General features: G+C 42.2%; 1 protein-coding gene across 1 annotated transcript; it reads left to right on the plus strand.

Annotated features, from left to right (window-relative positions):
- Positions 1-720: 720 nt before the first annotated feature.
- Positions 721-21,418, plus strand: RBL1 (retinoblastoma-like 1). Its single transcript, XM_010184686.1, has 20 exons — positions 721-920; positions 2,321-2,385; positions 2,478-2,606; positions 2,730-2,890; positions 3,630-3,679; positions 5,389-5,575; positions 6,945-7,111; positions 7,787-7,899; positions 8,442-8,545; positions 9,344-9,481; positions 11,655-11,819; positions 11,986-12,121; positions 13,648-13,914; positions 14,894-15,018; positions 16,653-16,829; positions 18,122-18,193; positions 18,376-18,460; positions 20,172-20,338; positions 20,739-20,903; positions 21,156-21,418. The coding sequence occupies exons 1-20, from the start codon at positions 742-744 to the stop codon at positions 21,324-21,326; spliced, it is 2,823 nt and encodes a 940-aa protein (XP_010182988.1). The 5' UTR covers positions 721-741; the 3' UTR covers positions 21,327-21,418.
- The last annotated feature ends 1,155 nt before the right edge of the window (positions 21,419-22,573 follow it).

The following is a 22,573-nucleotide window of genomic DNA, read 5'->3' on the forward strand; positions in this document are numbered from 1 at the left end:
TTTCAACTTCAAGCTTTTGTAAAACCACCCACGTCAGACCAGCAATTGTTCCACCCACACTGGTTATTTCTTTTTCTTTCTGTAGTTAATTGAAACACAAACAAGACCCTGCAGGGCTCTGCTCTGATCTGGATAAGGCTCGTGCCTGACTCGGGATTCAGGCCAAGTCTCCAGATGTGTAGGTGCCGGCCCTGTCCTGTGGCGTTCTGGGAACGCAGAGCTGTGTGGTCACGTCAGAGTTGATGTGGGGGTTTCTGCTGGCAGGTCCGCTCGCTGCTGTGGCTCCAGTCCAAGGTGACAGAACCTGGAATGTTCCTCATTCCACGTAAAGCCCGTTCTCAGCCGCACAGCCGGAGCGGGGCTTGCCAGCAGTCACAGCTGCATTAACTGGGTTTTGTGCAGGTAACTCGGACAGGCGCAGGCTCCTGTTTGTGGTTCTGGTGCCTCCCTCTGCCCTGGCTGGCACAGCTCTGCGGGCAGCCTTGAAATAAAGCCAGTGTTTCCATGTCTTGAGAAGAGTCAAGGAGAAAAACCAAAGTGATAAAAAGCAAAAAGCTTACAATATTTACAGTTTGGGAGTCTTATAAAAATAAATGATAAATCTATCCAAATTAGTCATTAAGGAGTGAGTAGATTGCATTTTGGCTTTAAAAAAAATCAGAATAAAGGAAGTTAGTTAAAGCTCAAAATAAAGTGGACTTTTCCTCTTTTCTTTTAAGTTTAATTCAGTTTTTTAGCAAAATGAAGAAGTGGATGGACATGTCAAATCTACCACAGGAATTTCGAGAGCGAGTGGAGAGGCTGGAGAGAAATTTTGAAGTGTCAACTGTGATTTTCAAAAAGTTTGAACCAATATTTTTGGATATATTTCAAAACCCTTACGAAGAAACCTCTAAACCACAGCGAAGCAGAAAACAGAGGTATTATTGAGATTTAATGTGACTTTTCTCTGGAAGAGGCTATACCTAATACGGTTTATGGAAGTTAATGTTGCTATCTGTGCTTTTAAAAGTCATGTAAAGTTCCGAAGCGGGAGAGCCTCTTTGTGGCCTTGATTCTGAAGTGCAGCGAGTGCAGAAACGTCTCTGGTTGCGGTGGGGTGCAGCTTGTGGCAGAGGAGGTTTGCGTTTACACAGTTCACTGCCGTGGGCAGAGATGGGCCTGCGCTGGGTCTGTCTGCAGTGGGGAGAGGCACCGTGAGAGGCATTAAGCTGGGATTGGCAATACTGACGCTTGAAACACTTAGAAATAACTGAGGAGAGCAGGGGTGTTTTGTCCTGGAGAAGCCCCGGCTGAGGCAGTCAGTGTCGTGGCGTGACCCCTCTGTGTGCAGCTGGCCTGCGCGTTGCTGGACGTTGAACGCGATTGCCAGCTGAGTGGTAGCACACAAATGGGAGCGCTCATTCCCATGACAAACTCAGTAACTGCTGGTGTCGTCTTCCACACGGACACACGACTTCTGCTGTAATTAAAGGAGCTTGTCCAGGTTCCCTGCTGACTGCAGCCACTTCTGAGATAGCTTCATGGTGAGTGTGTAACCGTAGTGATAGGAGCTGAGCTGGGGCTGTGCGAGGCGTTTTTGCCAGCTCATGTGTGTCCTCTGGCTGCGAGGGGATAATTGTTCTGGTACAGTGCTCCAGCGTTGTTCCTGTCCGCAGGTGGAGAGGGTGCTTCTGCTCATACAGCTCTCCACATATGGCAGGTAGCGCTGTGGGCATCGCTGCGTGTTGGGAGGAATTCTGTTTGTGTGCTCTGTTCCTGTTTCTCCACTGGAGCCACGTTTGTTGGTGTAACTGCAGCTGCAGCTTCTCTGTGAGCTGTCTTGAGTAATGTCTTTCCTGGTCTTCCAGCTCTGTGGGTTTGGGTAATCTGCTCCAAACGTGATGCAGCGGATGAGCTGTAAGACAAGCTGTAGTTGCATGTTTGGAAGGGGTGACTGATGCTTTAGTAAAATATTTAGGGAAAACGGTCAGTGGTGCTCATGTAGCCCTTGGCATCTCACTGCCTACAGCTATGGGAGGATCTGGTAGAGCTGTGACACCAGCAAAATAGTGAGACCAAGGTTGCAGGCCAAAGGCAGCAGTTGGCTCAGAAGGGTCTGAAGGTCGGGTTGCTGTGCAGAGCTGGATGTGAGCATGAGTGCAGAGCATGGAGTGAGGTTAGAGATGATAGCTTAGATTGTGCCTCAGTGTGAAATTAAGATGAGTAGCGGCTCCCACTGTTATTTTGAGCAAGGAAACAGAATGAAATCCTTGCTGTAAACCAAGCTTCAGCTTCCTGGATCTGAGAACAGACTTCTGCCCCTTTTCCTCATTGACAGGCGGGTGCCGTGCAGTGTCAAAGATCTCTTCAACTTCTGCTGGACTCTCTTTGTGTACACCAAGGGTAGGCCTGCTTTTTTTAGCTGCATGGTTTGTACTCGTTCCGAGTTATTCACTTCTTTTGTGTTGCTTGACATTATATGCTGTCTTTTGAAGGTAATTTCCGTATGATTGGAGACGATTTAGTAAATTCCTATCATTTGCTTCTGTGCTGCTTGGACCTGATTTTTGCAAATGCCCTTTTGTGTCCAAATAGAAGAGATTTACTGAACCCATCATTTAAAGGTATTTGTGGGGACAGATTATTTAAAATCAAATATGCTTTTTTCTCTTGTTGATTTTTAAATGGAGTTGAAGGTTTATTGTCTTTTTTATTTTATTTTTTCCATCCCCTGTCCTTATTCTCAGGCTTACCCGTGGACTTCCACAGGACAGAGATCACAGCCTCTGAAGATCCTCCTTGCATCATTGCCACACTATGTGAGCTGCATGACGGGCTTTTAGTAGAAGCGAAAGGAATAAAGGAGCACTACTTTAAACCATACATTTCAAAACTGTTTGATAGGAAGGTACATTTTACTGGTTCTAAAAATGCATGATAGTGCTGAGGCGAATGGTTTGGAGACCATTTAAATCCTACTGGTTTGCAGGAAAGTGTACCAATAGGCACATGAACTTGGGCCGGTTCAGGTTTTCTTTGTGTGTATTTTAGGAGGAGCAGAGTTTACGTTCACTTTTAATGATGTGTGCTGCAGAGTCCCCTGTGTTCTGGCTTTTTATGTCAGTGGGGAATCTTTGCTCTCCTTTCTTGGCAGTGTGAAACTCAGTTGTGGGCAACAGTGTTTTCTTCAGGCAAAAAAGTAATTTCATTGTGAAGTGATTTTTATGGGAGAACATCACGATAGCGAGGGTCCTGCTGCTTGCTGTGGAGAGGATCAAAATGCTTTGGAAGGAAGGGGGTGAGGTTGCAGTTGGATAAATTGTTCTGTCTGGTTTTGATCCCGGAAAGCTCTGTGGCAGTTTGTGTAGTGGCTCATCAGGTCAGTCCCTGACCTGCCAGTGGAACAGACTTAAATAGCAGTGCTGTTTCTGAAGAGCGAGGCTATCCAGAGCTTGAGGAGCACTGGGCTTTGTGCTCAGCTGTTTCTCTTGTTAATGACATTGTTGTCCTTCGGTTGAGGCAAAAAAAGAGTCCAGTTATGCTCAAATCTCATTTCCTTTTTGGCTAAAGCCATCATGCCTTCACACGGTTAGAGCTGGAACAGTTTTGATTTTAACGTGTAAGATATTTCTGCTTTTTATTCTTAGATCTTAAAAGGAGAATGTCTGTTGGATCTTTGCAACTTTACAGAAAATAAGTAAGTTACAGCTTATGTTCTTAATCATGGTGTGTGGTTTCATTTCTAAATGAACGAATGCTAAATCTCATGTTTTCCTGTTCCTTTGTCTTACTGTAGCTAATTATTAATTATTTTAACTATTTGACAGTCAGAGCTGCCGTTTGGCTGAAGTGCTTTCTGGATCTGAGATGTGTCCAATGTCAGGGTGTCAGCTGCAGAGTTTCTTCCTTAATGTCAGGTTTTATGGTGCTTGCCCTTATTTTCTGGCAACTGTAACCTTTGGGTAATCCCATGCCAATTAAAACATGGAAGTTCACGGATGTGTTTCTGTGCGCACCTCAAATCTTACACCCGAGCAGGGAATTCTTTAGATTCCTTTATCAGGCTCCAGTTGAGTGCGTAACTCTGTGAGTGCATCAGAAGTACTCAAAAGAAAAAGAAGCAACAATTGCAAAACCACAAAAAAAGAGGCAGGGGGTTTCTGTGGATGGCAAGTGCAGTTGTTTCAGAAACTTTTAAAATTCACTTCTGAAAGTTTCATTAAATGCAAAACATGAACAGCAGCTGCTGGATCATGCTGGATCTCTTGAAGGGTTTTTTTGCCTTTTCCAAAAATACTTGAAAACTCACCTTGTGATAACAAGTTATTATCTTGTTGGTTTGCTTTGAGAATTCTGAGCAAAGACTGAGGCAAAGCAACAGGTACAAAACAGTGTTGCTGTGATCCATTTGAAGCAGTGAGCTTCTCTTATTTCTACTTAAAAATTAATAGTATTACTTTCATGATAACGTCGCGTGGAGTCATGCAGTAGTCCCTGTTCTTCTGCAAGTAGAATGACATCTAAGGAAATGTGGTAGCCTCTCTTTCTCTGTCCAAACTGTTCATGGATCTTTACTTTTTCCAGGAGACGCAGGGAAGGTGAACCTGTGATGCAGGTGGTTCCTGGGGGGTGACAGAATCACTTGCATCAGGAGTACACTGTTATGTACATGAACACTTAAGGGATAGCTTGATCTGCAGAGACACTTTGCAGGCACAAGATGTTTTTTACAGCGTTCGTGCATCGTGAAAAACGCATAGACAGGATTTATTGATGCAAACTGAGCTTTATCTGAAAGTTTCATTCTGCCTCCCAGGTTTAAAGCTTTGAAACCTTCATGAGATTAAATGTTCCTGGTTTCCAGTTGGGTTAGCTGGATTAGAGAAAACTAAAGAGTTGTTCAGTATCTTATGTCAGGGGTGATATTTAGAAATTGAACCCAGGGGACGAGCTCTTTAATTCCCCTTTTCCTCTACCATTATGACAATTTCGGGCTATAAAGTGGCAAAAGCAGAAATGTCGCTTGCTTAGTGCAGCTACCGTTAATGTGCTCCTGCATACAAAGATTTCACCTCTGCTCAGTCGAGTACTTCCAAACTCTTATTCACAACTGGGATGGAAGCAAAGTTGTTTTTTCCTCTTCTTACTGAGAGCCAAATGTTGGTGGTAACTTAGGAGGAAGAGTGGTCCCTGCAGCGGATCATAGAGGGAGCAGGGCAGGTTTTAAGTCCAGAGGAAGGCAGGGATAGCCACAGGCAGATTGACCGGGAGAGGAAGGTTTTGTTCGCAAGCACATCAAATGCTTCGAACGCGTGTTGGTTTTGTTTTGTACCTTAACTCCACTGGCACTTCCTTTGTTTCTTCAGCAGTTTAACCGTTGGTATAAAACCTGGGCTTCTCTTTCAGCAAAGCACTGAATAAAGAGTATGAAGAGTATGTTCTGACAGTGGGTGACTTTGATGAGAGAGTTTTCCTAGGGGCTGATGCTGAAGAAGAAATCGGCACTCCTCGCAAATTTCCTGCAGATGTGCCAGGAGGGAAAACAGCAGCGAGGGCTCACGTGGAGTGTCATCTTCAGCAGCATTTTGAAAAGGTGATTCCTGTGTCGTGTTGATCTCACTTGGAGTACTCCTCAAGTTTTTCCATCCTTGTGTGCTCTTTGAATTACTGAGATGACTTGGAATTTCTGGAACTTCTTCCTGAGAGGAAAATGACGAATGCCGTTTGCAGGCTTCAGTGGATGCTGTCTTGCTAAGGAGAAATAGTGCTGTCTTATTTCCTGTGGAATGTGGTAAATAACTGTTCCTTAAACGGGGTGAGAGCACTTCCATGTGTTTTCTGGTTTTGTCCAAGAAAAATCAATAAGTAGTTAAGACCTAAGTATATAGGTGTTATGGTTTTGTTCAAGCTTCATTTATACCCCATAAGAACACCATGAAGCCTTTACACTGGATTAGTTTATTTGTGTTCCCAGTGTTTCCTTTTTTAGGACAGGAAAAGTCAACTTGTGTACTGTTCTATGAAAAATAACATTCAAGACACAAACCCCACCAGTCTTAACTCCTCATTACAAGAAGTAGCCTATAAACAAAGTTAGTGTTTCACTGTGTTTAAAAACGTAAAATGTATTTAATGAAGTTGGCACGTGGGAAAACATTGATTACTTTTAAACTTGGACGAGGGGAAAAAAATGGTGCTGAGGATATTTACTACAAGATGCTAGTGCTGTTGTAAATCACACGGCTTAGCTTTCTCTCCCAAATATAAGTGTGTCTCATGTTCAGGTAAATTCAAGACAGGGGTTTGGAATGAGTTTATCAATTTGGAACTTCGGTTTCTGTAGCATAATAGTGACCTTACTGCTATTTGTATGTGCTAGTTGCAGGCATAACCTTTCCTCGTCATTTGCCTCGTACCTTCAAAATGTAGTCAGTTCTAATAAATCAAAGCCAAGTGCTTTATTGCGTCCCTTGCAGGAATCAGGACACAGTGCAGGCAGCACAGCTCCATCTGCTGAGTGCTGCATCCTCCTTTGGGTGAGGGGAGGCTCTGGGTCCACCAGGACAGCATTTCCCAAAGAGCATTTCCCTGTGACCCTCTCTGAGGCAGCTCTGCCTTGTCCTCCTTGTGTCACCTACCTGACGCAGTCACAGACTGTGAATGGAAGCATATGCTTTCTCTTTCTTGCTCTGTATTCTTCAAAGTGAGCCTAAAAATTTACAGCCTTTAAGATTTAAAGTCACATTTTCCTATATTTAAAAAAACCAACTTTGAGTTAATTTCAGTCTACCTGAAGATTTGTTTTCTATTTTGTATTCATGAAGTCCTGGGAAAACTCGGATTTTTAGTCAGTTCTGAGATCACAGGTTTGATGGCAGCCTGCAGGTAGCGTACTGGTAGTGTAGGTTTTTGAAACAGTTCTGTTGACTGATTACTTTTTTAAATTATTTTTTCTCTGACAGAAAAGGTCATTTGCACCTTCAACACCTCTGACTGGAAGGAGATACCTACGAGAAAAGGAAGCTGTCATCACTCCTGTTGCTTCAGCAACACAGAGCGTGAGCCGGTTGCAGAACATTGTGGTTGGATTGAAAAATGCACCGAGTGAACAACTTATAAATATTTTTGAGTAAGTAACTTCACTGCAACTGCTCTCATACAAATTGAGACACATCTTTTCACAGAATCATAGAGTATATTGGGTTGGAAGAGACTATTAAAGCTCATCCAGTCCAACCCCAAATTGCTGGAAAATCTGGAAGCACTCAGAAAGAGCATCTCCGGACAGGGAGATTCTCTGGCCCGTTTCTATGGTAGTGACTGTGTGGGGTTGATCGGTTCCACTCTGCCCTGCTAGTAAAGAAGGTATTTTTGGGAAAAAGCTGACTCTTCACTTTGAAAGCTCTCCTGTACTCAAGCCATGCCTGGTCTGTGTGGTCCCGTGGATGCGTTTGGTTGGCCTGTTGCCTGTTGAAGTGTCCTTCCCACTACCTTGCTTCTCGCAGGTGTATTTTGCTCCTGAGTGTGCTGCTGTAGCTCTTGATTTCTGCTGCATTTGTTCCAAAATCTACATAGCCTCTCTTAACTCTGTTAGGAAAGGAAAAAAGGAAACTATTTCTGCTTTGTGTTTTCCTCTGTTCTCTATGGTAATACAGGTTATTGCCTGATAAGGAAAGCTCAGTATGAGTAGCTTTGCTTTTTTTTATTTGGGTGGTATTTTTGTTTGTTGGTTTTTTGAGTGGTTGTTTTTGAAACTGGATATTTGTCTATACAAACAAGGCTTTCTCTGTATGTTCTGCTTCAGGTCCTGTGCACGCAGCCCTATGGAAAGCATTATGAGCAGAGTGAAAGAAATAGGCGAGACGTTCTGTCGCAGCTACACTCAGTCCACAGATGAACAGCCAGGTTCCCATATAGGTACGGATGTGCAATGCAGGGGACGCTTAAAAATATTAAACCAGGGCAAATTAAATGCGTACGTACACTGTCTAAGTATTTAATATGGTGGAGCTGTTTTTAACCCAGAACAGATCAAAACAGAAAACTGTTGCTATCAAACAGAACACTGTAAAGAATAAAACTGTATTACAGAGTAAAACAGAGTTGCAGTTCAAAATGGGTTAACCAAGAAAGCACTGAAACTGTAGCAGCTCTTAACAAACATTGTAAACTTGCATTCTTAGGTTTAAAACTTAAAGGAATTGAAATACAAATAGGAAAATTATTGAAACTGTGAGCAAAATTACATCATTTCTAATAATTAAAATACATAATCCTTTAAAACACTTCTAGAATTTCATGCTGTTGTCGTGGATCTGAACATCCTTTTTGATTTGCAAAGTCTATACATACACACACGTGCACTGTTTTCTGAGGGAAGGACAAGTACTGGTCATTTGGTCTTGAGACCATTTGTGCAAATGGCTTTGGGCTTCATCTCTCTTGGTTTTAAATTTCAGATTTTGCTGTAAACAGATTAAAACTGGCAGAGATCTTATACTATAAAATCTTGGAGACTGTAATGGTGCAAGAAACACGAAGACTACACGGGAGGGATCTGACTGTAAGTAAAGAACTGACAGGAGAGGTGAATACTCCGTCAGCCTCTCTCAGGGGTTATCTTCAAACAGCTCCACAACAGAGCAGTCTGCAGCACAGCAGGCTGTGTGTACTGTGAATATTAAAAAGGAGGAAATAACGTGGGAGGTGCTTTCCTGTAGTTTTCACTGCTATCAGAAATAGTACAGTTCTGGCATAACTAACCATCTTAATCTGTGTTGCCTTCTACTATCTCACCTTTATGAACAGATAACTTTTATTCTCTTCTTTATCCAATTAACAGTACCAGTACTATGTATTAGACAGCAGTGGCTTTGCTCTGCTTTGTGATTCACAATAAGGAGGCCAGTTTGGCCCTGGTATGAAAAAAGTGATGGTTTTGGCACTATTAGTCTGCAGCTTTTTTTTGCCATTCTAAACTTCCCTGTAATAAGAGGACATCATGGAAGGTAGAAAAAAACAATAGCTCTTCTCACACACAGAATCACAGAATGTTTGGAGTTGGAAGGGCCCTGTAAAGCTCCCCAGTGCAACCCCTGCCAGAGCAGGATCACCAGAGCAGTCGCACAGGAACACGGCCAGGGCTTTGGGTGTCTGCAGAGAAGGAGACTCCACAACCTCTCTGGGCAGCCTGGGCCATGCTCCATAACCCTCACACTGACAAAGTTTTAAGGAAAAACTTTTTGATAAAAAACCTAGTTTTCTCTTCTGTCCAGCAATAACCTATGCAGTACTAGTGCCATAAAATTCAAACTTCCGTTTCCCAACCTCAGACCGCTGTCACTTTCTGTGCTCTCTTCAGGCTCTCTTGGAACAAGATGTCTTTCACCGCTCTCTCATGGCTTGCTGCTTGGAGATGGTCCTTTTTGCATACAGCTCTCCTCGTACCTTTCCCTGGATCATTGAAGTTCTTGACCTCAGGCCGTTCTATTTCTATAAGGTAAATAAATACTGTCTTTGAACTGTATCTGTTAAAACCAGCGTATTACTGGATTGACAGTCTTACAGGATGATGTTTTTCCTTCCTATGTGATCAAGTAGGAGAAGGGCTGATCTTAATGTGTCATATGCCCATTATAAATTCTGTCTGTTCTTACGTATGTTACTGAAGTTGAAGCTAAAATTGAAAGCAGGAAAACCCTTTTGTAGATGGTACTTAACTGTAGTGTGCTGTCAATCAACTTTTAGTTCTTTAAATATATACACTTTTAGTATACTAAAGCATTTAAGCATGAATTTTGATGATATTTATTGACTGCGAGCTATATTTCTGCTTATTAGTGGTAAATTAGTGGTACTTATTAGTGATAAAATAGTGATAATATTCTTTGCCTTTGGCTACTACTTATTAGAGCTTGCTTTGTTAAATTTACCTTTCTTCTATGTTCTGTATGACAGATCATAACATCTCTTTTCCTGGATGTTCTCTATTCTTGCCTTTTTGTTAACCTCGTTCCCCCTCGCCTCCAGTGCAATTTCTGTTCTTTGACTTGTTTGACATTTTCGTCGTCTATCCATATGCCTCCTGTTTTTACAAGATAGCTAACAGCTGACTGTAGTTAGTCCTGAATAAATCAGAAGTAGTTTTATTTGGACGATAACAACTGAAAAAATGGAACCCTTTGAGAAAGCTGTTTTACATTCTGTTCTCCCTTCTTTAATCCCCAGATGTAGGACAGCAGTGAAACTGAAACAAATCTGTCAGTAGTGCTGTGGCTGTTGGTAGCCTGCGTCAAAACCAGATGCACTGGTGCAGATCCAAATTTGTGGGACAGATTTACGTTTGATTTGAATTTTCTTTGCTGATATTCACTGTACGTTCTTGCGGCACTCTTGAAGAAAAAGGTGCCGTCCCAAAGACTTCCCATGAAAGAGTCAATATTTGTTATTCTGCTTGTGCCATTTGTGACTTTGCTCTTCGGGTACTTAGTGTCTGTACTATCAGTAAGTAAACACATCGCTAAGTCCTTTGTGGGAGTTTTGTGGCATTTCCATCACTGGAGCTTTAGGAAAATGGGTGGAATGTTCCTCTGTCAGAAGTAACATAAAGTGGATCTTGCATTAGAGCATAGGTGTGGAGTGTGATCCATGTATTGTACATATTGTACATGTTAAGTGTTCTAACCTTTTCTTAAATAAGACTTTAAACCAGTGATTTTCAAACCTTTTTGTTATGGGCTGCTTGTTTGAAGGGAAGGGATGGAAAGCTTAAATGCTGGGGTTCTCCCATACCCAGCTGTCCTGGTTTCAGTGGGATAGAATCAGTTTTCTATTCAGTAAAGCTGCATTTCTGCAAAGGCTGCAGCTCTCAATTTAGTGGGAACCAAGTTGGTCAGACACTTGGGTTTAGTTTTCAGCCAGCACTGGTGTGCAGTGATCAAGGTCTTTAGCAGTTTGGACTTAGCTGGGTGCAGAAGCTGGGGGGTAAGCAGAAGCCAAGGCAGCTGACCCTTCTTCCATACCATAAACACCACACTTGCTATAACCTGGGAAGTTTGCTGAGGATGGCCCTCTTTCCTTGATGGTTGTGACCCATGCAGGGTCTTGCCTGTCATTCTGCTCCTGGGGCCTTCTCCTTGGCTTGTTGCAGCGGCTCTATTGGCTGAGTATAACTGTGTGCTTTATACTAATACTGCTATTAATACTGTGTGGGTTTTTTTTATTAAATCTGTTTCTATTTCAACCTATGGGTCCCCATTCCTTTTCCCAATTGCCACTGGGGAGGGGTCATTGGGTGACAGAAAACTGTGTAAACCTCAGCAGCAGCTGAAGTGGGGACACTGGGCGGGCGCTTGCTGGGCTCAGTGCTTTCATTCTGCACATGCTTAGCAATGATGAGAGAGGATCTTAAACAAAAAGCCTCACGAGTGGGCTGTTCTGCATCAATGGGACATGTGCTGTCCATTTCCAACCTTTGGATTGCCTTTGGGAAAGAAGGTTAAAAAAAAGAGGGATCAGAAGAGGATTGGGGAAGATTAAGATGTGAGGAGGAGGCTGGAGCCATCTATGTTAAAGGTAAGTTTTGAATGTGATTCTGAAATGAATAATGACTTGATAATATTGAGTATGAGCGATGTGACTTTGCTTTTGTGCGTGTGTCTTGTTGCCATCAGGTAATTGAAGTACTGATTCGGTCTGAGGAAGGCCTTTCCAGAGACATGGTGAAGCACCTCAACAGCATTGAGGAACAAATTCTCGAGAGTCTCGCCTGGACTCGGGACTCGGCGCTCTGGAGTGCCCTCCAGGCCTCGGACAACAGGGTCCCGACCTGTGAAGAAGTATGTTACCTGTTTTCCTTGTATTAGGAAATTCTCATTCTTTCTCTCACTGTTGTGTTATGCAGAAAACTGTTCAAATGAGACGTTTGCTGCCGAACTATTAATGTATTGGCACAAAAAAGGGAAATCTATTTGTTATCTTACACTGACATTTCTTATTTTTCAGGTAATATTTCCCAGTAATTTCGAAGCAAGCAATGGAGGAAGCGGGGTTGGGCATTTACCTATGATGCCAATATCTCCTATAATTCACCCTCGAGTAAAAGAGGTTCGGACAGATCTTGGTGGGAATTTAAGACGGGGTACGTTCAAGGCTTTTGATATGATTTGAATGCGTGGATTTGGGTAGAGGTGGTTTGGACTTCATAATTGTTAAAGGCAATGTTGAATCTGAATTAAGTATTCAGAATCGTTGTGGATGCATCTGATGAAACCATTGCTGCGTCTTACACAAAAAGCAGGTGCTTTTTGGGGGAGTGGGTTGGTGGTGGTTTTTTTGTTCTCAGTGAGTTTGACTGGATTTTAAGGGACTTTTTTTAAGTTGAATGACAGCTGCATTTATTCCTCCTTGCTATGGACCTGTTTCTTGCAGGAGGGGAGGACATTACTTTAGCCGTGGTATTCTTTCCTCTGAAGAACTGCCTTGCTCTTTGCAGATTCCGAGGTCTCACATGGAATCGTCTCCTGACAGTGAGAGCGAAGAGGCGGTGGCAGCACCACCGTTGCTTTTTCGTGCTTTCCTAGTTAGGAATTGCTGCTTCCCAAACAATAGTCCATAGGTTCTTGCTGGTGCAGTGTGGACTGAGTGGTGGTGTGATGTTGTCTCCCTGTTTGTTTGGCAGATTGCATTACAAGACACTTTCCTAACAAGTATTTAAAAAACAAGAAACAGAGATGCGTAAGCAGTTGCTGAGGGTGTTATGGTTTGTTGTGTGATGGAAGGGAAAGCAGCTTGGAGATGGTGTCTTATACATGGGTGGTGCTGTGTGAGACTTGAGCTTCTATTTGAGAATCTGGTACCAAACACTCCTCTTGACTTCAAATGGAAAATGGTGGGGATTAGAAATGTTTATTTGCTCCTGGGACCAAGGAAACCATCCTGGCAGTGTTAGAAATAAGGTCTCCAATCAGTCTTACCTGGCCAGTTATCCAGAAGGTTTCTGCTTCATGGGAAATGGGAAGCTGCTCTCACTGGTGGCCTCCCAAGTGGCTAGCAGGCTTCAGCAGAAATGCGAAAAGCCAGAGGAAGGGAAGCTTGTGAATCAATATTGGGAAGGTTGTGAATCAGTATTGTGTCCTTCAGTCACTGCTGGAGCAAATGTGTGAAACCAACAGAGGAGCTTGAGAGGAGCCAGGTGTGGATGAGGGTGGGGGCTTCTGACTGGGCTTAGTTTAGGGATTGCGTAGAAGCCAGAACGTGCAGAAGTCGTGTATGCAGTGGTCAGTGTTCCTGCAGGGGAAAGTGTTCACAGGAATAGCACTTGGAAGTATTACTGATCAGACAGTCAAGTGTTACTAATGGAGTATCTTTAATACTGCGTGTTCCTTGGTCTCTGCAAATTAGCTTGGTTACTCTTGTCTTCTATCTGGTCCCAGACTGTGAAACAGAGCTGTCTGGGATGTCTGCAGAATTGAAGGAGACACTTGACAGTTACAGGTCTTGTTCCTGTCACCTAGGAACAGCGACCTGTGAGATTTGCTCTTAACTAGAAGTGATTTCTTGTACTCTGGTTTTGTATTTTGAAGGTTAGCCTTGCACTTCTGTGGAGGAGTAGTCCTGTTAAGCTGCTTCTCTTAAGGTTGTTCTTATTTCTCCTTTGCATACTAGACATGCAGCCGTTGTCACCAATCTCTGTTCATGAGCGCTACAGTTCTCCTACAGCTGGAAGTGCCAAGAGAAGGCTCTTTGGAGATGACAGCCCCAAAGACATGCAAATGGAAAAAGTTTTAACTGAAGGGACTAAGTTGACAATTGCTCCAGCATCGAGCTTTGCTGCTGAAAATGTGTCGGTTTCTCCTGGCCAAACAGTGATTACTGTGACAACAGCTACAGTGCCGGGAAAAGTGAGACAGAAGGTTACTATCCCACTGCATGGTATGGATTATTCCCGTTTCTCTTCTCTACTAGATGTTTTGCTTGCTTTGAAGATCTGCTTAGACTGACCATGCATCTTACACATGTATCACTTTTTTAAAAAAACATGTATCACTTCATCTATATTACAAAAAACACACTTAAGTTTATGGCGACGTCTCCTATGGAGATACCTGGTCTGTGGTGAGCATCCTGAAGATCCCTCCTTGTGAACAAAGCTGTGGAACTCTTGCTTCTTCCAGTTGTGGCTCACTGCAGATGAAGCGATGCTGTGGTTCTCAGCTCTAATAATGATCTATTACTGTTTGTATTAACTGCTTAAAAGGTTCTGGAATTTCTGGGTAAGGGCTGCGTATTAGCATTAGCAAAATAGTGGGGGATTTTTGTTTTGTTGAAGTTGGGTGATGCTTGAATATTTCTGAAAATGATACGTGAAAATTTAGTTTTAATTTTAAAATTGGGTCTATAGGTAAAAAGGAAGATCACCACTTTTTATGTTTAGGGAGACTTTCAGCAAGAGAATTTGACTATTAAGGAAACTAATGATCACTGTGTGTGATGTGCTGTCAAGTTTGCAGAGTAATACGAAACAAAACAAAAAAACCCAGACAAAATAAATCAAAACCAACCAAGCAAACAACACCACCAGCAAAAAAAGGCAATGCCCACCTCCCCAGAAATGTGGAACATGGACTACAGAAGTTACAATTTCTTTTAAACTTTTTACTTTCAGATAATTTGAGATGATTGTTCACATTCTTGTTCTTCCTTTAAGCATTACCAGAAGTGTAAGTTTTAATAATTTCTGAAGGCTCAGAGGGACAGAGTCTTATGAGATGTTTGTGAATTAATTTACAATTTGCAATTGAATGCTGCAGCATGAGGAGAGCGAATGTTTATTTCTGGATGTGTATATCATCTCCAGGTATTGCAAATGAAATGGGTGGGATCACACTGATACCCATTTCGACAAATTTAGGTCAGCCGTGCAAAATGGAGGTTCAGGCTCCCTGCCACCCTCAGGTGAATCAAGCACAGGAAGGACATCTGTCGTCAGCAAGCAAGCCAAAGAAAACCGGGTCCTTGGCACTGTTTTACAGAAAGGTAAACATCTCTATTAGGACGTTGGGCTTTACTTCTGTTCATGGCCATGCTGAAACTCACCTCCTTGGGCAGTTTTCGTTACCGCTGTCTTCACGTACTGGTCCTTTGGCAAGAGCGATTGCCTGCCTGGGAAAAGGGAAAGTATGTTGTCAAGTGTTGCAGAGAATCCAGTTTTCCTCCATCCCCCTCCCCATGAGATGTTTCATGGGTTTTTTGTCTTTTAATTAGCAGCTTCTCTAAATAACTATCTGGGAAATAGTAGTAGTTTTTACTTTTCTTGTCTATTTTTTACTGCCTCCCACATTTGCAAGGGTTAGATTTACCATAAATGAGAGAGTTCTCCTGTGTTTTGCTCACTCAGAACTGCACTGCTTCCAGTTCTGCATCTGGAGATTCTCATCTGCAGTTTTCTGAGGTCTGCCACAGCAGTGCTGATCTTGCTGGTATGGACCCTGAGAAAGCAGTTATGAATAACAAGCTATCTGAAAGTTTCTGGAAAGAACCAACTTCTTGAAAGAATGAAGCATTTAAGGGCTAAGTTAAGAACTGGGTGTGCTTCAGAGAAACTTAAGATTCCCCATTTCTAGTTGCTTTAATCCGATGTGGAGCATGTGAGAGGTCTTTAGAGGACACAGGGGTAACTTGCCTAAATGCCTGTTAAGAATATATGCCTATATATATAATATATGCTGTTATTTTCTTACTAAAAATGTTACTTTCAGAGGTTTTCCCCTATTAGAGTATCTGTGTTGTATAACTAGAGAATTCTACATTAAACAATCCCTGAGGTAAATCTTCATACAGAAACTCATTCCTGGAAACACTTTGTAAGCCACATCCCGAGTCTGAACTGTGGGTTCCTTACTTTAGTGGCAGTCTGGCTGTTGCTCTGAGGTTGGATTAGGAAAGGATTAAGTCAGTTGCCAGGGGTGAGCTTGGGCTGCAGCTTGCAAACTTGACTTAGTTGGGGAATACTTCAGCTGTAGCCATGTATGTGACAAACTATGTGGTAGGCAACGTACACTTCTTAGTTATGAAGGAGAATTGAAATCTTCTCTTAAATTTGGCTTTAAACTTTGACTTGCTGTTTACGGCAACCATCATATTCCAAATGATACTTTCCCTTATTTTCCTTTCTTGTTCCTGTTCAGTAGAGCAAGTGAAAATGAGATTAACTTTTTCTGCTTTCTAACAAGAAGAATGTGCCTGTTGCTATCCATGAAGTGAGAACTTCTGAATTAAATGGAAGAAGGCCACTGTTGCACTGGCTGGTTGTTTTGGGTTTTGAGACACTTTTGGTAATCAAACAATAAAAAAAACTGCCAGCTTTCTAATCTAAGATGATGCTTAATAGTAAATAAATTCTGTCTCTGTGCTTGTTGGGAGTGTTGCATTATAGTGACATGGTATAGAAGCTATTGTAATAATATTTTTAAGCAGATTTCCTATAAGCATTAGAGATCCAACATCTGAACAGAGCTAACAAGGCAGTCTTTGAAGACATTGTCTTGGGCAGGGGGTGGAAGTTTTGCAGAAACGAACTATTTAAACATAGAACAGCTTTGAGGACCTTCATTTTTGCAGACCAGGTTAAGGTCATTTGGTTTGACTCTCTGTGTCTGCTTTTCTCCCAGGTTTATCATCTGGCAAGTGTGCGCTTGCGTGATCTGTGCTTAAAACTGGATGTTTCCAATGACTTGCGCAGGAAGATATGGACATGCTTTGAATTCACACTGGTTCATTGTGCTGATCTAATGAAGGACAGGCATTTGGACCAGCTCCTCCTCTGTGCCTTTTACATCATGGCAAAGGTAACACATAGTTTTAAGAAATCCAGGGAATTCTCTCTCAATTGAAAATGTAAATTGTATTCACAGCTTACAATTTTATTGCTTTGCTCATGTCCCAGTCAGTTGGTTAAGAGAGGATTTTTCTTCTCTTCTTAGGCTCATTCACAATGAGCACTGGTCAGCAGAGACAAAGCAGCATGTGATCTCATTGCTCCATATTTGTGTTTTCTGTCCTGTTCATCATGATCTGTCTAATCTGAACTGAAAACACCGTTACAGTTACAGAATTGTGCAAGTGCAGAGATCTGCAGGAGCTCACAACCTTTATGTATGGATGGAAAGTTTCTATTCCAAAAAATTCTCTTAGCTCTTGAAGAATCAGGTTGAGGAATTGAGCTGGTTGCCTGTTACTCATGCTTCTTCATTTCTTGCTCAATTTGCCAATACTGATTTAAGGTATTATTAAGTTGAATTATGAAACTGGAATATTGGTTTGATGCAAGCTTGAGAGCTGGTGGTCACAACGCCTGTTGAATCAGATTCAGACACAAATTCAGGGAAGTGGAGCTAAGCCAGGCTCCTCTGAACCACTGAGGAAGACAAGTGAAGAGGAGAACTGTCTGCAGAGAGAAACTGGTGTCCAAATTGTGACTCCCTGTGCTCTCAGTACCTGCAGCGTAGCTTAGGCTCGTTTGGCATCAATACTGATAGCTGGAAAAAAGCAAAACCATGGAGTAGTCAGTGCTCTGTATTTTATCGTGTGGTCTGTCAGTTGGTTTTTATTTTAAATGCAGTCTTCTGAGCTCTGTCTCCAGTGCAGTGCGGGACCTGACTTAGCCAGAGACCTTGATGTGTTCTCTCCTGGCTCCTACTACAAAAATGGTTGCTCACCTGCTATTAAAATTCAAGATGCGTGGCTGAAAAACAAAGAAAGCTGAAATTGCATGTGTGTATATACCTGCCAAGTGTTTTGTTCAGGATTAAGGGGTCCAGATTTCAAATTCACAAATATACTTTTGACTTGGTAATATTTCCCTTACTTAATTGTTAGTGTCACTAGAAGAAAAGTCAGAAAAGGAATAATGCCGAAGCATCATAAGCAACAAAAGGCTTTAGTAGCTGAGAAACAAGGAATGCCTGAACAAGAACAACACTTGTTTTTTCATATCCTCATCACCAGAACTAAGTTTTAAAATTGTGTATCCATAGTGATACAAAAAAGCTGCAGAGAGGGAAGCTAACTGCATAGACCAGACCTGAGCAGCCCAACCCTGCTGCTTGCACTTGGTCTTCAATAGCCTTTTTCTTTTCAGGTAACCAAAGAGGAAAGAACTTTTCAAGACATAATGAAAAGCTACAGAAATCAGCCACAAGCAAACAGCCACGTGAGTAAATAGCGTTGTCTTTCCCTTTTATAAATCTTGGGCAGAGGTGGCTTTTCAAGTGGTTATGCCAATAAGGGAAAAGCCAAATCCTTTTCAGTGTGACATTCATTCTTATCCAGATGGATTACGCCTCATCTTCCTTGTTTTCCTTGACAAGAGTGTTTCTCCCCGGTGTCCTGTAGGTTTATCGGAGTGTCTTGTTGAGAAGTATTTCTTCTGATGTCCTACTGGACAAAAACACACACCAGGATGTGGAGATGGCAGAAGGTAGGTACAGCAGAGTAATCTGCTGTTCTTAAAAATGCACTTGAGGGCTTTGAAAGAACTGAACTGTCAAGTAGTAAGGAAATGAAGCAAGTTTTAGTTTTAAAAGTATTAAAGAAAAACAAATGTATTGTGGAAAAAGAAGCCGTCTTATCTTCTGTGTGTTAGATATGGAAAAACAAGCTTTCTGGTTGAAAAAAATGTTTAATTCTGTTTCCTTAAATTTGCTTGCTCAAGGTTGAAGTGTTTCCTTAGTGTGTCAGTGATATTGCAGTTCTTGGAGAGCAACACTGAACAGTGCCTAGGTACTTAAGGATATGGTTTAGGGGGTAGACAGGAACGGTTGGACGTGATGATCTCAGAGGTCTGTTCCAACCGAGCGATTCTGTGATTCTGTGATTATGACAGGTTTTTTTCTTAATAACACCTATCCTGAATGCTTAAATAGGGAGAACTTGTTTCAGAAAATGAAAACGGTGACTCTCAGACCACCATGTTCTTATATTCAGGTTTCTTTTAAGTAGTTGATATTTTCTTTGCTCTGTGTTAGAGGAGAAAAGGGGTAAGAGCGATAGTTGAGAAAAGCATGAGAACTGTGCCATGCCCATTTTTAGTGATGTGTCAGGAAACGGGGATCACAAGCCCATGTGTGAAGCCATGAGCAGAGCAGATCTGCAGCCAGGATGCACACTGACACTGAGGATATGATAAAGTTCCTTATGATAAATTCCCACTGTGAGTGGGATTCAACTGATTGAATGAGCATCAGAGCCATTATTTTAAAGCTTTTTGAGGATCCCACCGGGGTCCAGGTCAGTGCTGATCTCCTGTAGGTTCAGCATCCTGTCCAGCATCTCCACAGTTCTTGGATGTCACAGAGTCTGAAGTGGCACTGGGCTCCAGTATTTAGTCAAACGAATGTACTTGGTTACAAAGTACTTTGCTTGCTTTTCCTGCCAGACCTTTTCTTTAGTTGATAGACTCGTGTCTCCTTTATCTGGTGTTAACTGCTGCTCTTTTGACACCAGCTTACAGCAGTGTGTACCTGTGTTGTGACACAGGGCAGCCACACCGAGGAGTTGCACGTGCAGACATCAGCTGAAGTCTGTGGTGTTTCTCTCCTAGTGCTTTGTTCTATGTTGCCCTCTTTTGCTTGGCAGTAAACAGTATGGAGGATGAAATGTTTCTACATACAGCTGTATTCAGTCATAGTCTGGCTTAATTAGGGGAGAAAGAGCATTAACAGATACACACAGCAGCTTTTCCCAGTGAACAGCCATTAACAAGTGGTGTCATGGCTCCCTTGCAGCAGACAGGAGCTGAGTACAAAGCTGTTCTTTGCCAGCTGAAAGCTGGGAGTTGTCACACTGCTTAAAATTTAGTTTGTAGCACTCCCCAAAACAGCTGTGGGAAAAGAGGTCAGTTGTGCTATATTTTTTTGCTACAGCTATTTCCAAGTTTGGAATGGAGATTTATGTTGGCCTTTTTAGCTATAATCCACTAGCCTGCTTAGCAGCAATTTGTAGCTCCTCCTGATGTTCCAACCACCTGCAGCACACCCCGCTCCTCTCTGAAGCTCGTTTCTTTAATTCATCTGATTAACTAGTCAATTTATGGACAAGTTCTTGTCATTTGGATATTGTAAGTTTGAATGTGAAGCACCCGGTTTGCTGATACTCTGTTTCTGAAATCTGAAGTTCTCTCTTACTGTTAGACTCATCTGTGAAAACTGGCAGTTCCTCAGGACAATCTGCAGCAGAGAACTCCAGCAAGTCAGGAACAGAGGAGAGAGGAGATCTTATTAAATTTTACAATGCAGTCTATGTAGAAAGAGTAAAATCATTTGCACTGAAGTATGATATCACAAACCAGGATCATGTAGTAAGTAAAGTATTTTGGAATTTTGCTCTATCTAATAATCAGACACAGAGTTGTTTTTTCCTGACAGTTAAACATTTGTCAACAGTTTGTTCTGTTATTCACTTGGTGTGATTACAGAAGTCAAATAGTTGCAGGTAACGGTAATAAGGGTTTGCTTTAACAGCCTTTCTTTATATCGCTGCAACACCCATTTACTCAAATGCCTGTGGAGCATCTGTGTAATGCGTCTGGAAAATAAATTTGTTCTGTTGTTTGTTGGATAGTTGATCCGCCGCTCAAATGTTACGGGATAAAATCTTCCACAGAAGACCTGGAAGTGTATTAATCTTTCCTTCTGTGAAGTTACTGCTCCTAAGTATCTTCTGCTTCAGCTCTTGTCCAAATTTGTCTCTTTTTGCAGATGGAAGCCCCTCCCTTGTCTCCATTCCCCAACATTAAGCAACAGCCGGTGTCTCCTCGGCGGATCTCGCAGCAGCACTCTGTTTACGTTTCGCCTCACAAGAACAGTGCCTGCTTGACACCTCGGACTGCGCTCCTCTACAAATTTAATGGGAGCCCTTCCAAGGTAGGAAGCAGAAAAGTTGAAAGGGGTCAGTTTGATAGAGGATTAATTAACCTCCTCATTATGGTGTGTTTGAATGAACTGAGGTTTCACTGATAGGCTCTCAGTTTTCGGTCGAGGGTGGAATTCCTCATGTAGAATCTGTCATTTGCTCAGCAGAGGTTCAGAGTAACTTTTTGTTCTCACGTAATTGAAAACCAGAGCAAGTTTGCAATGGAGACATAGTAACTCGTGATTCTTTTGTCTTGGTTGCAGAGCTTGAAGGACATCAACAATATGATAAAACAAGGTGAGCACAGGAGTAAGAAACGAGCAATAACAATTGACAGTGACACGGAATCCCCTACAAAGCGACTCTGCCAGGAAAACGATGATGTTCTGCTTAAACGTCTCCAGGATGTTGTCAGTGAAAGAGCACATCATTAAAACTGACAGTTTGCCGTGGGACCTAAAAGCTGTGGAGTTGGCTACTTCTGTTGTGCTATTTATTTCTTGCTTTTTATACAGACAACTGCCAACACCAAACTCTTACCTGACTTCCACCAGATGCAAAATCAAGGGTTAAGTGTAAACGCCTGAGAATGAGAGGTGGTGATTCCCAAAAACCATGCTGTGCTATAAGTTACTTGTTAATTTGAGCTGTTTTAGCAGAAGAGTGCTCCGCAGAAAGCCCTTTTGCATGTTCTCAAGCCTGACTTAGGGCATCGTGAGTTCTGGGTGTAACTCAGCTTCTAGTAATACTGCTTTTTATTTTTGGAATAGGAATGATAAGGAAATGAGTGAAGTCAGTGAAGTTTCCTCAAGCTTTAGGGAAGAAACTTTTAAAGTGCCTTATTTTAAAAGAATGGAATTTTATGCATTATTTTACTGTGGAGGAACTGGAGTGGAGAACAAATTGATCATTTAGCCTCAGGAAGAGCTGAGCAGTTTTGAACTGTATGATTTGTGCTGTGCTCCATCTCCTGTCAGAGCTGCAGTAGCAGTGTACGTGTGACGGGGATCGGGCAGCTTTCACAATAACAAAAGCAATAATTGAGAAGCAGTGACTGAACCCGCACATTGACATCTGATAAAGCACTGGGATAGGGAGCAGGGACTCTGAATCGCCTTTCTCTGGAGCCGGGAATGCTGCCACAGGAGCTGTTGGAAGCCTGAAAGCAGCCCTGCTGCAGAAGCTGTCTGTACGTCTTGCAGTGTTACCCAGGAAGAAGTACAAGCTGGTTACAGCTGAGAAACAGCTGGGGCTTGGGTCATCTCATGGCTGTTCAAAAGCACAAATTCCTCTTACAAACTATCTCTGCATTTTATCTTTCCCTGCAGATCATAGCCTTTTGTGTAGTATCTACACTGAATGTAAGCCCATTGGATAAGGCATGTTTGTATATGTGGGGTTTTTAGACCTATTAAAGGCTTGGATTCATTGGAAATGTGTAAATTCCAGCATCTGATTTTGTAGCTAAGATTTTAATGCTGAGGGATTTGGTAGGGCTTATTTTACCAAAATGGAGAAAAGTAAAGGTTTACTCGTTACTGTAAATCAGTAGCTTGATCTTATTTCATAATTGCATTTAGGATTAGAGCCATAGAGAATCTTCTCAGCACTGTGTTTTTCAGTTTGTGTATATTGAACTGGAAAAAAAGAACAGTTACATAGGACTTGTTTAAGGAGCTCT

The sequence above is a fragment of the Mesitornis unicolor genome, unplaced genomic scaffold, assembly GCF_000695765.1.
Source record: "Mesitornis unicolor isolate BGI_N332 unplaced genomic scaffold, ASM69576v1 scaffold18015, whole genome shotgun sequence".
Taxonomy (NCBI): Eukaryota; Metazoa; Chordata; class Aves; order Mesitornithiformes; family Mesitornithidae; genus Mesitornis; species Mesitornis unicolor.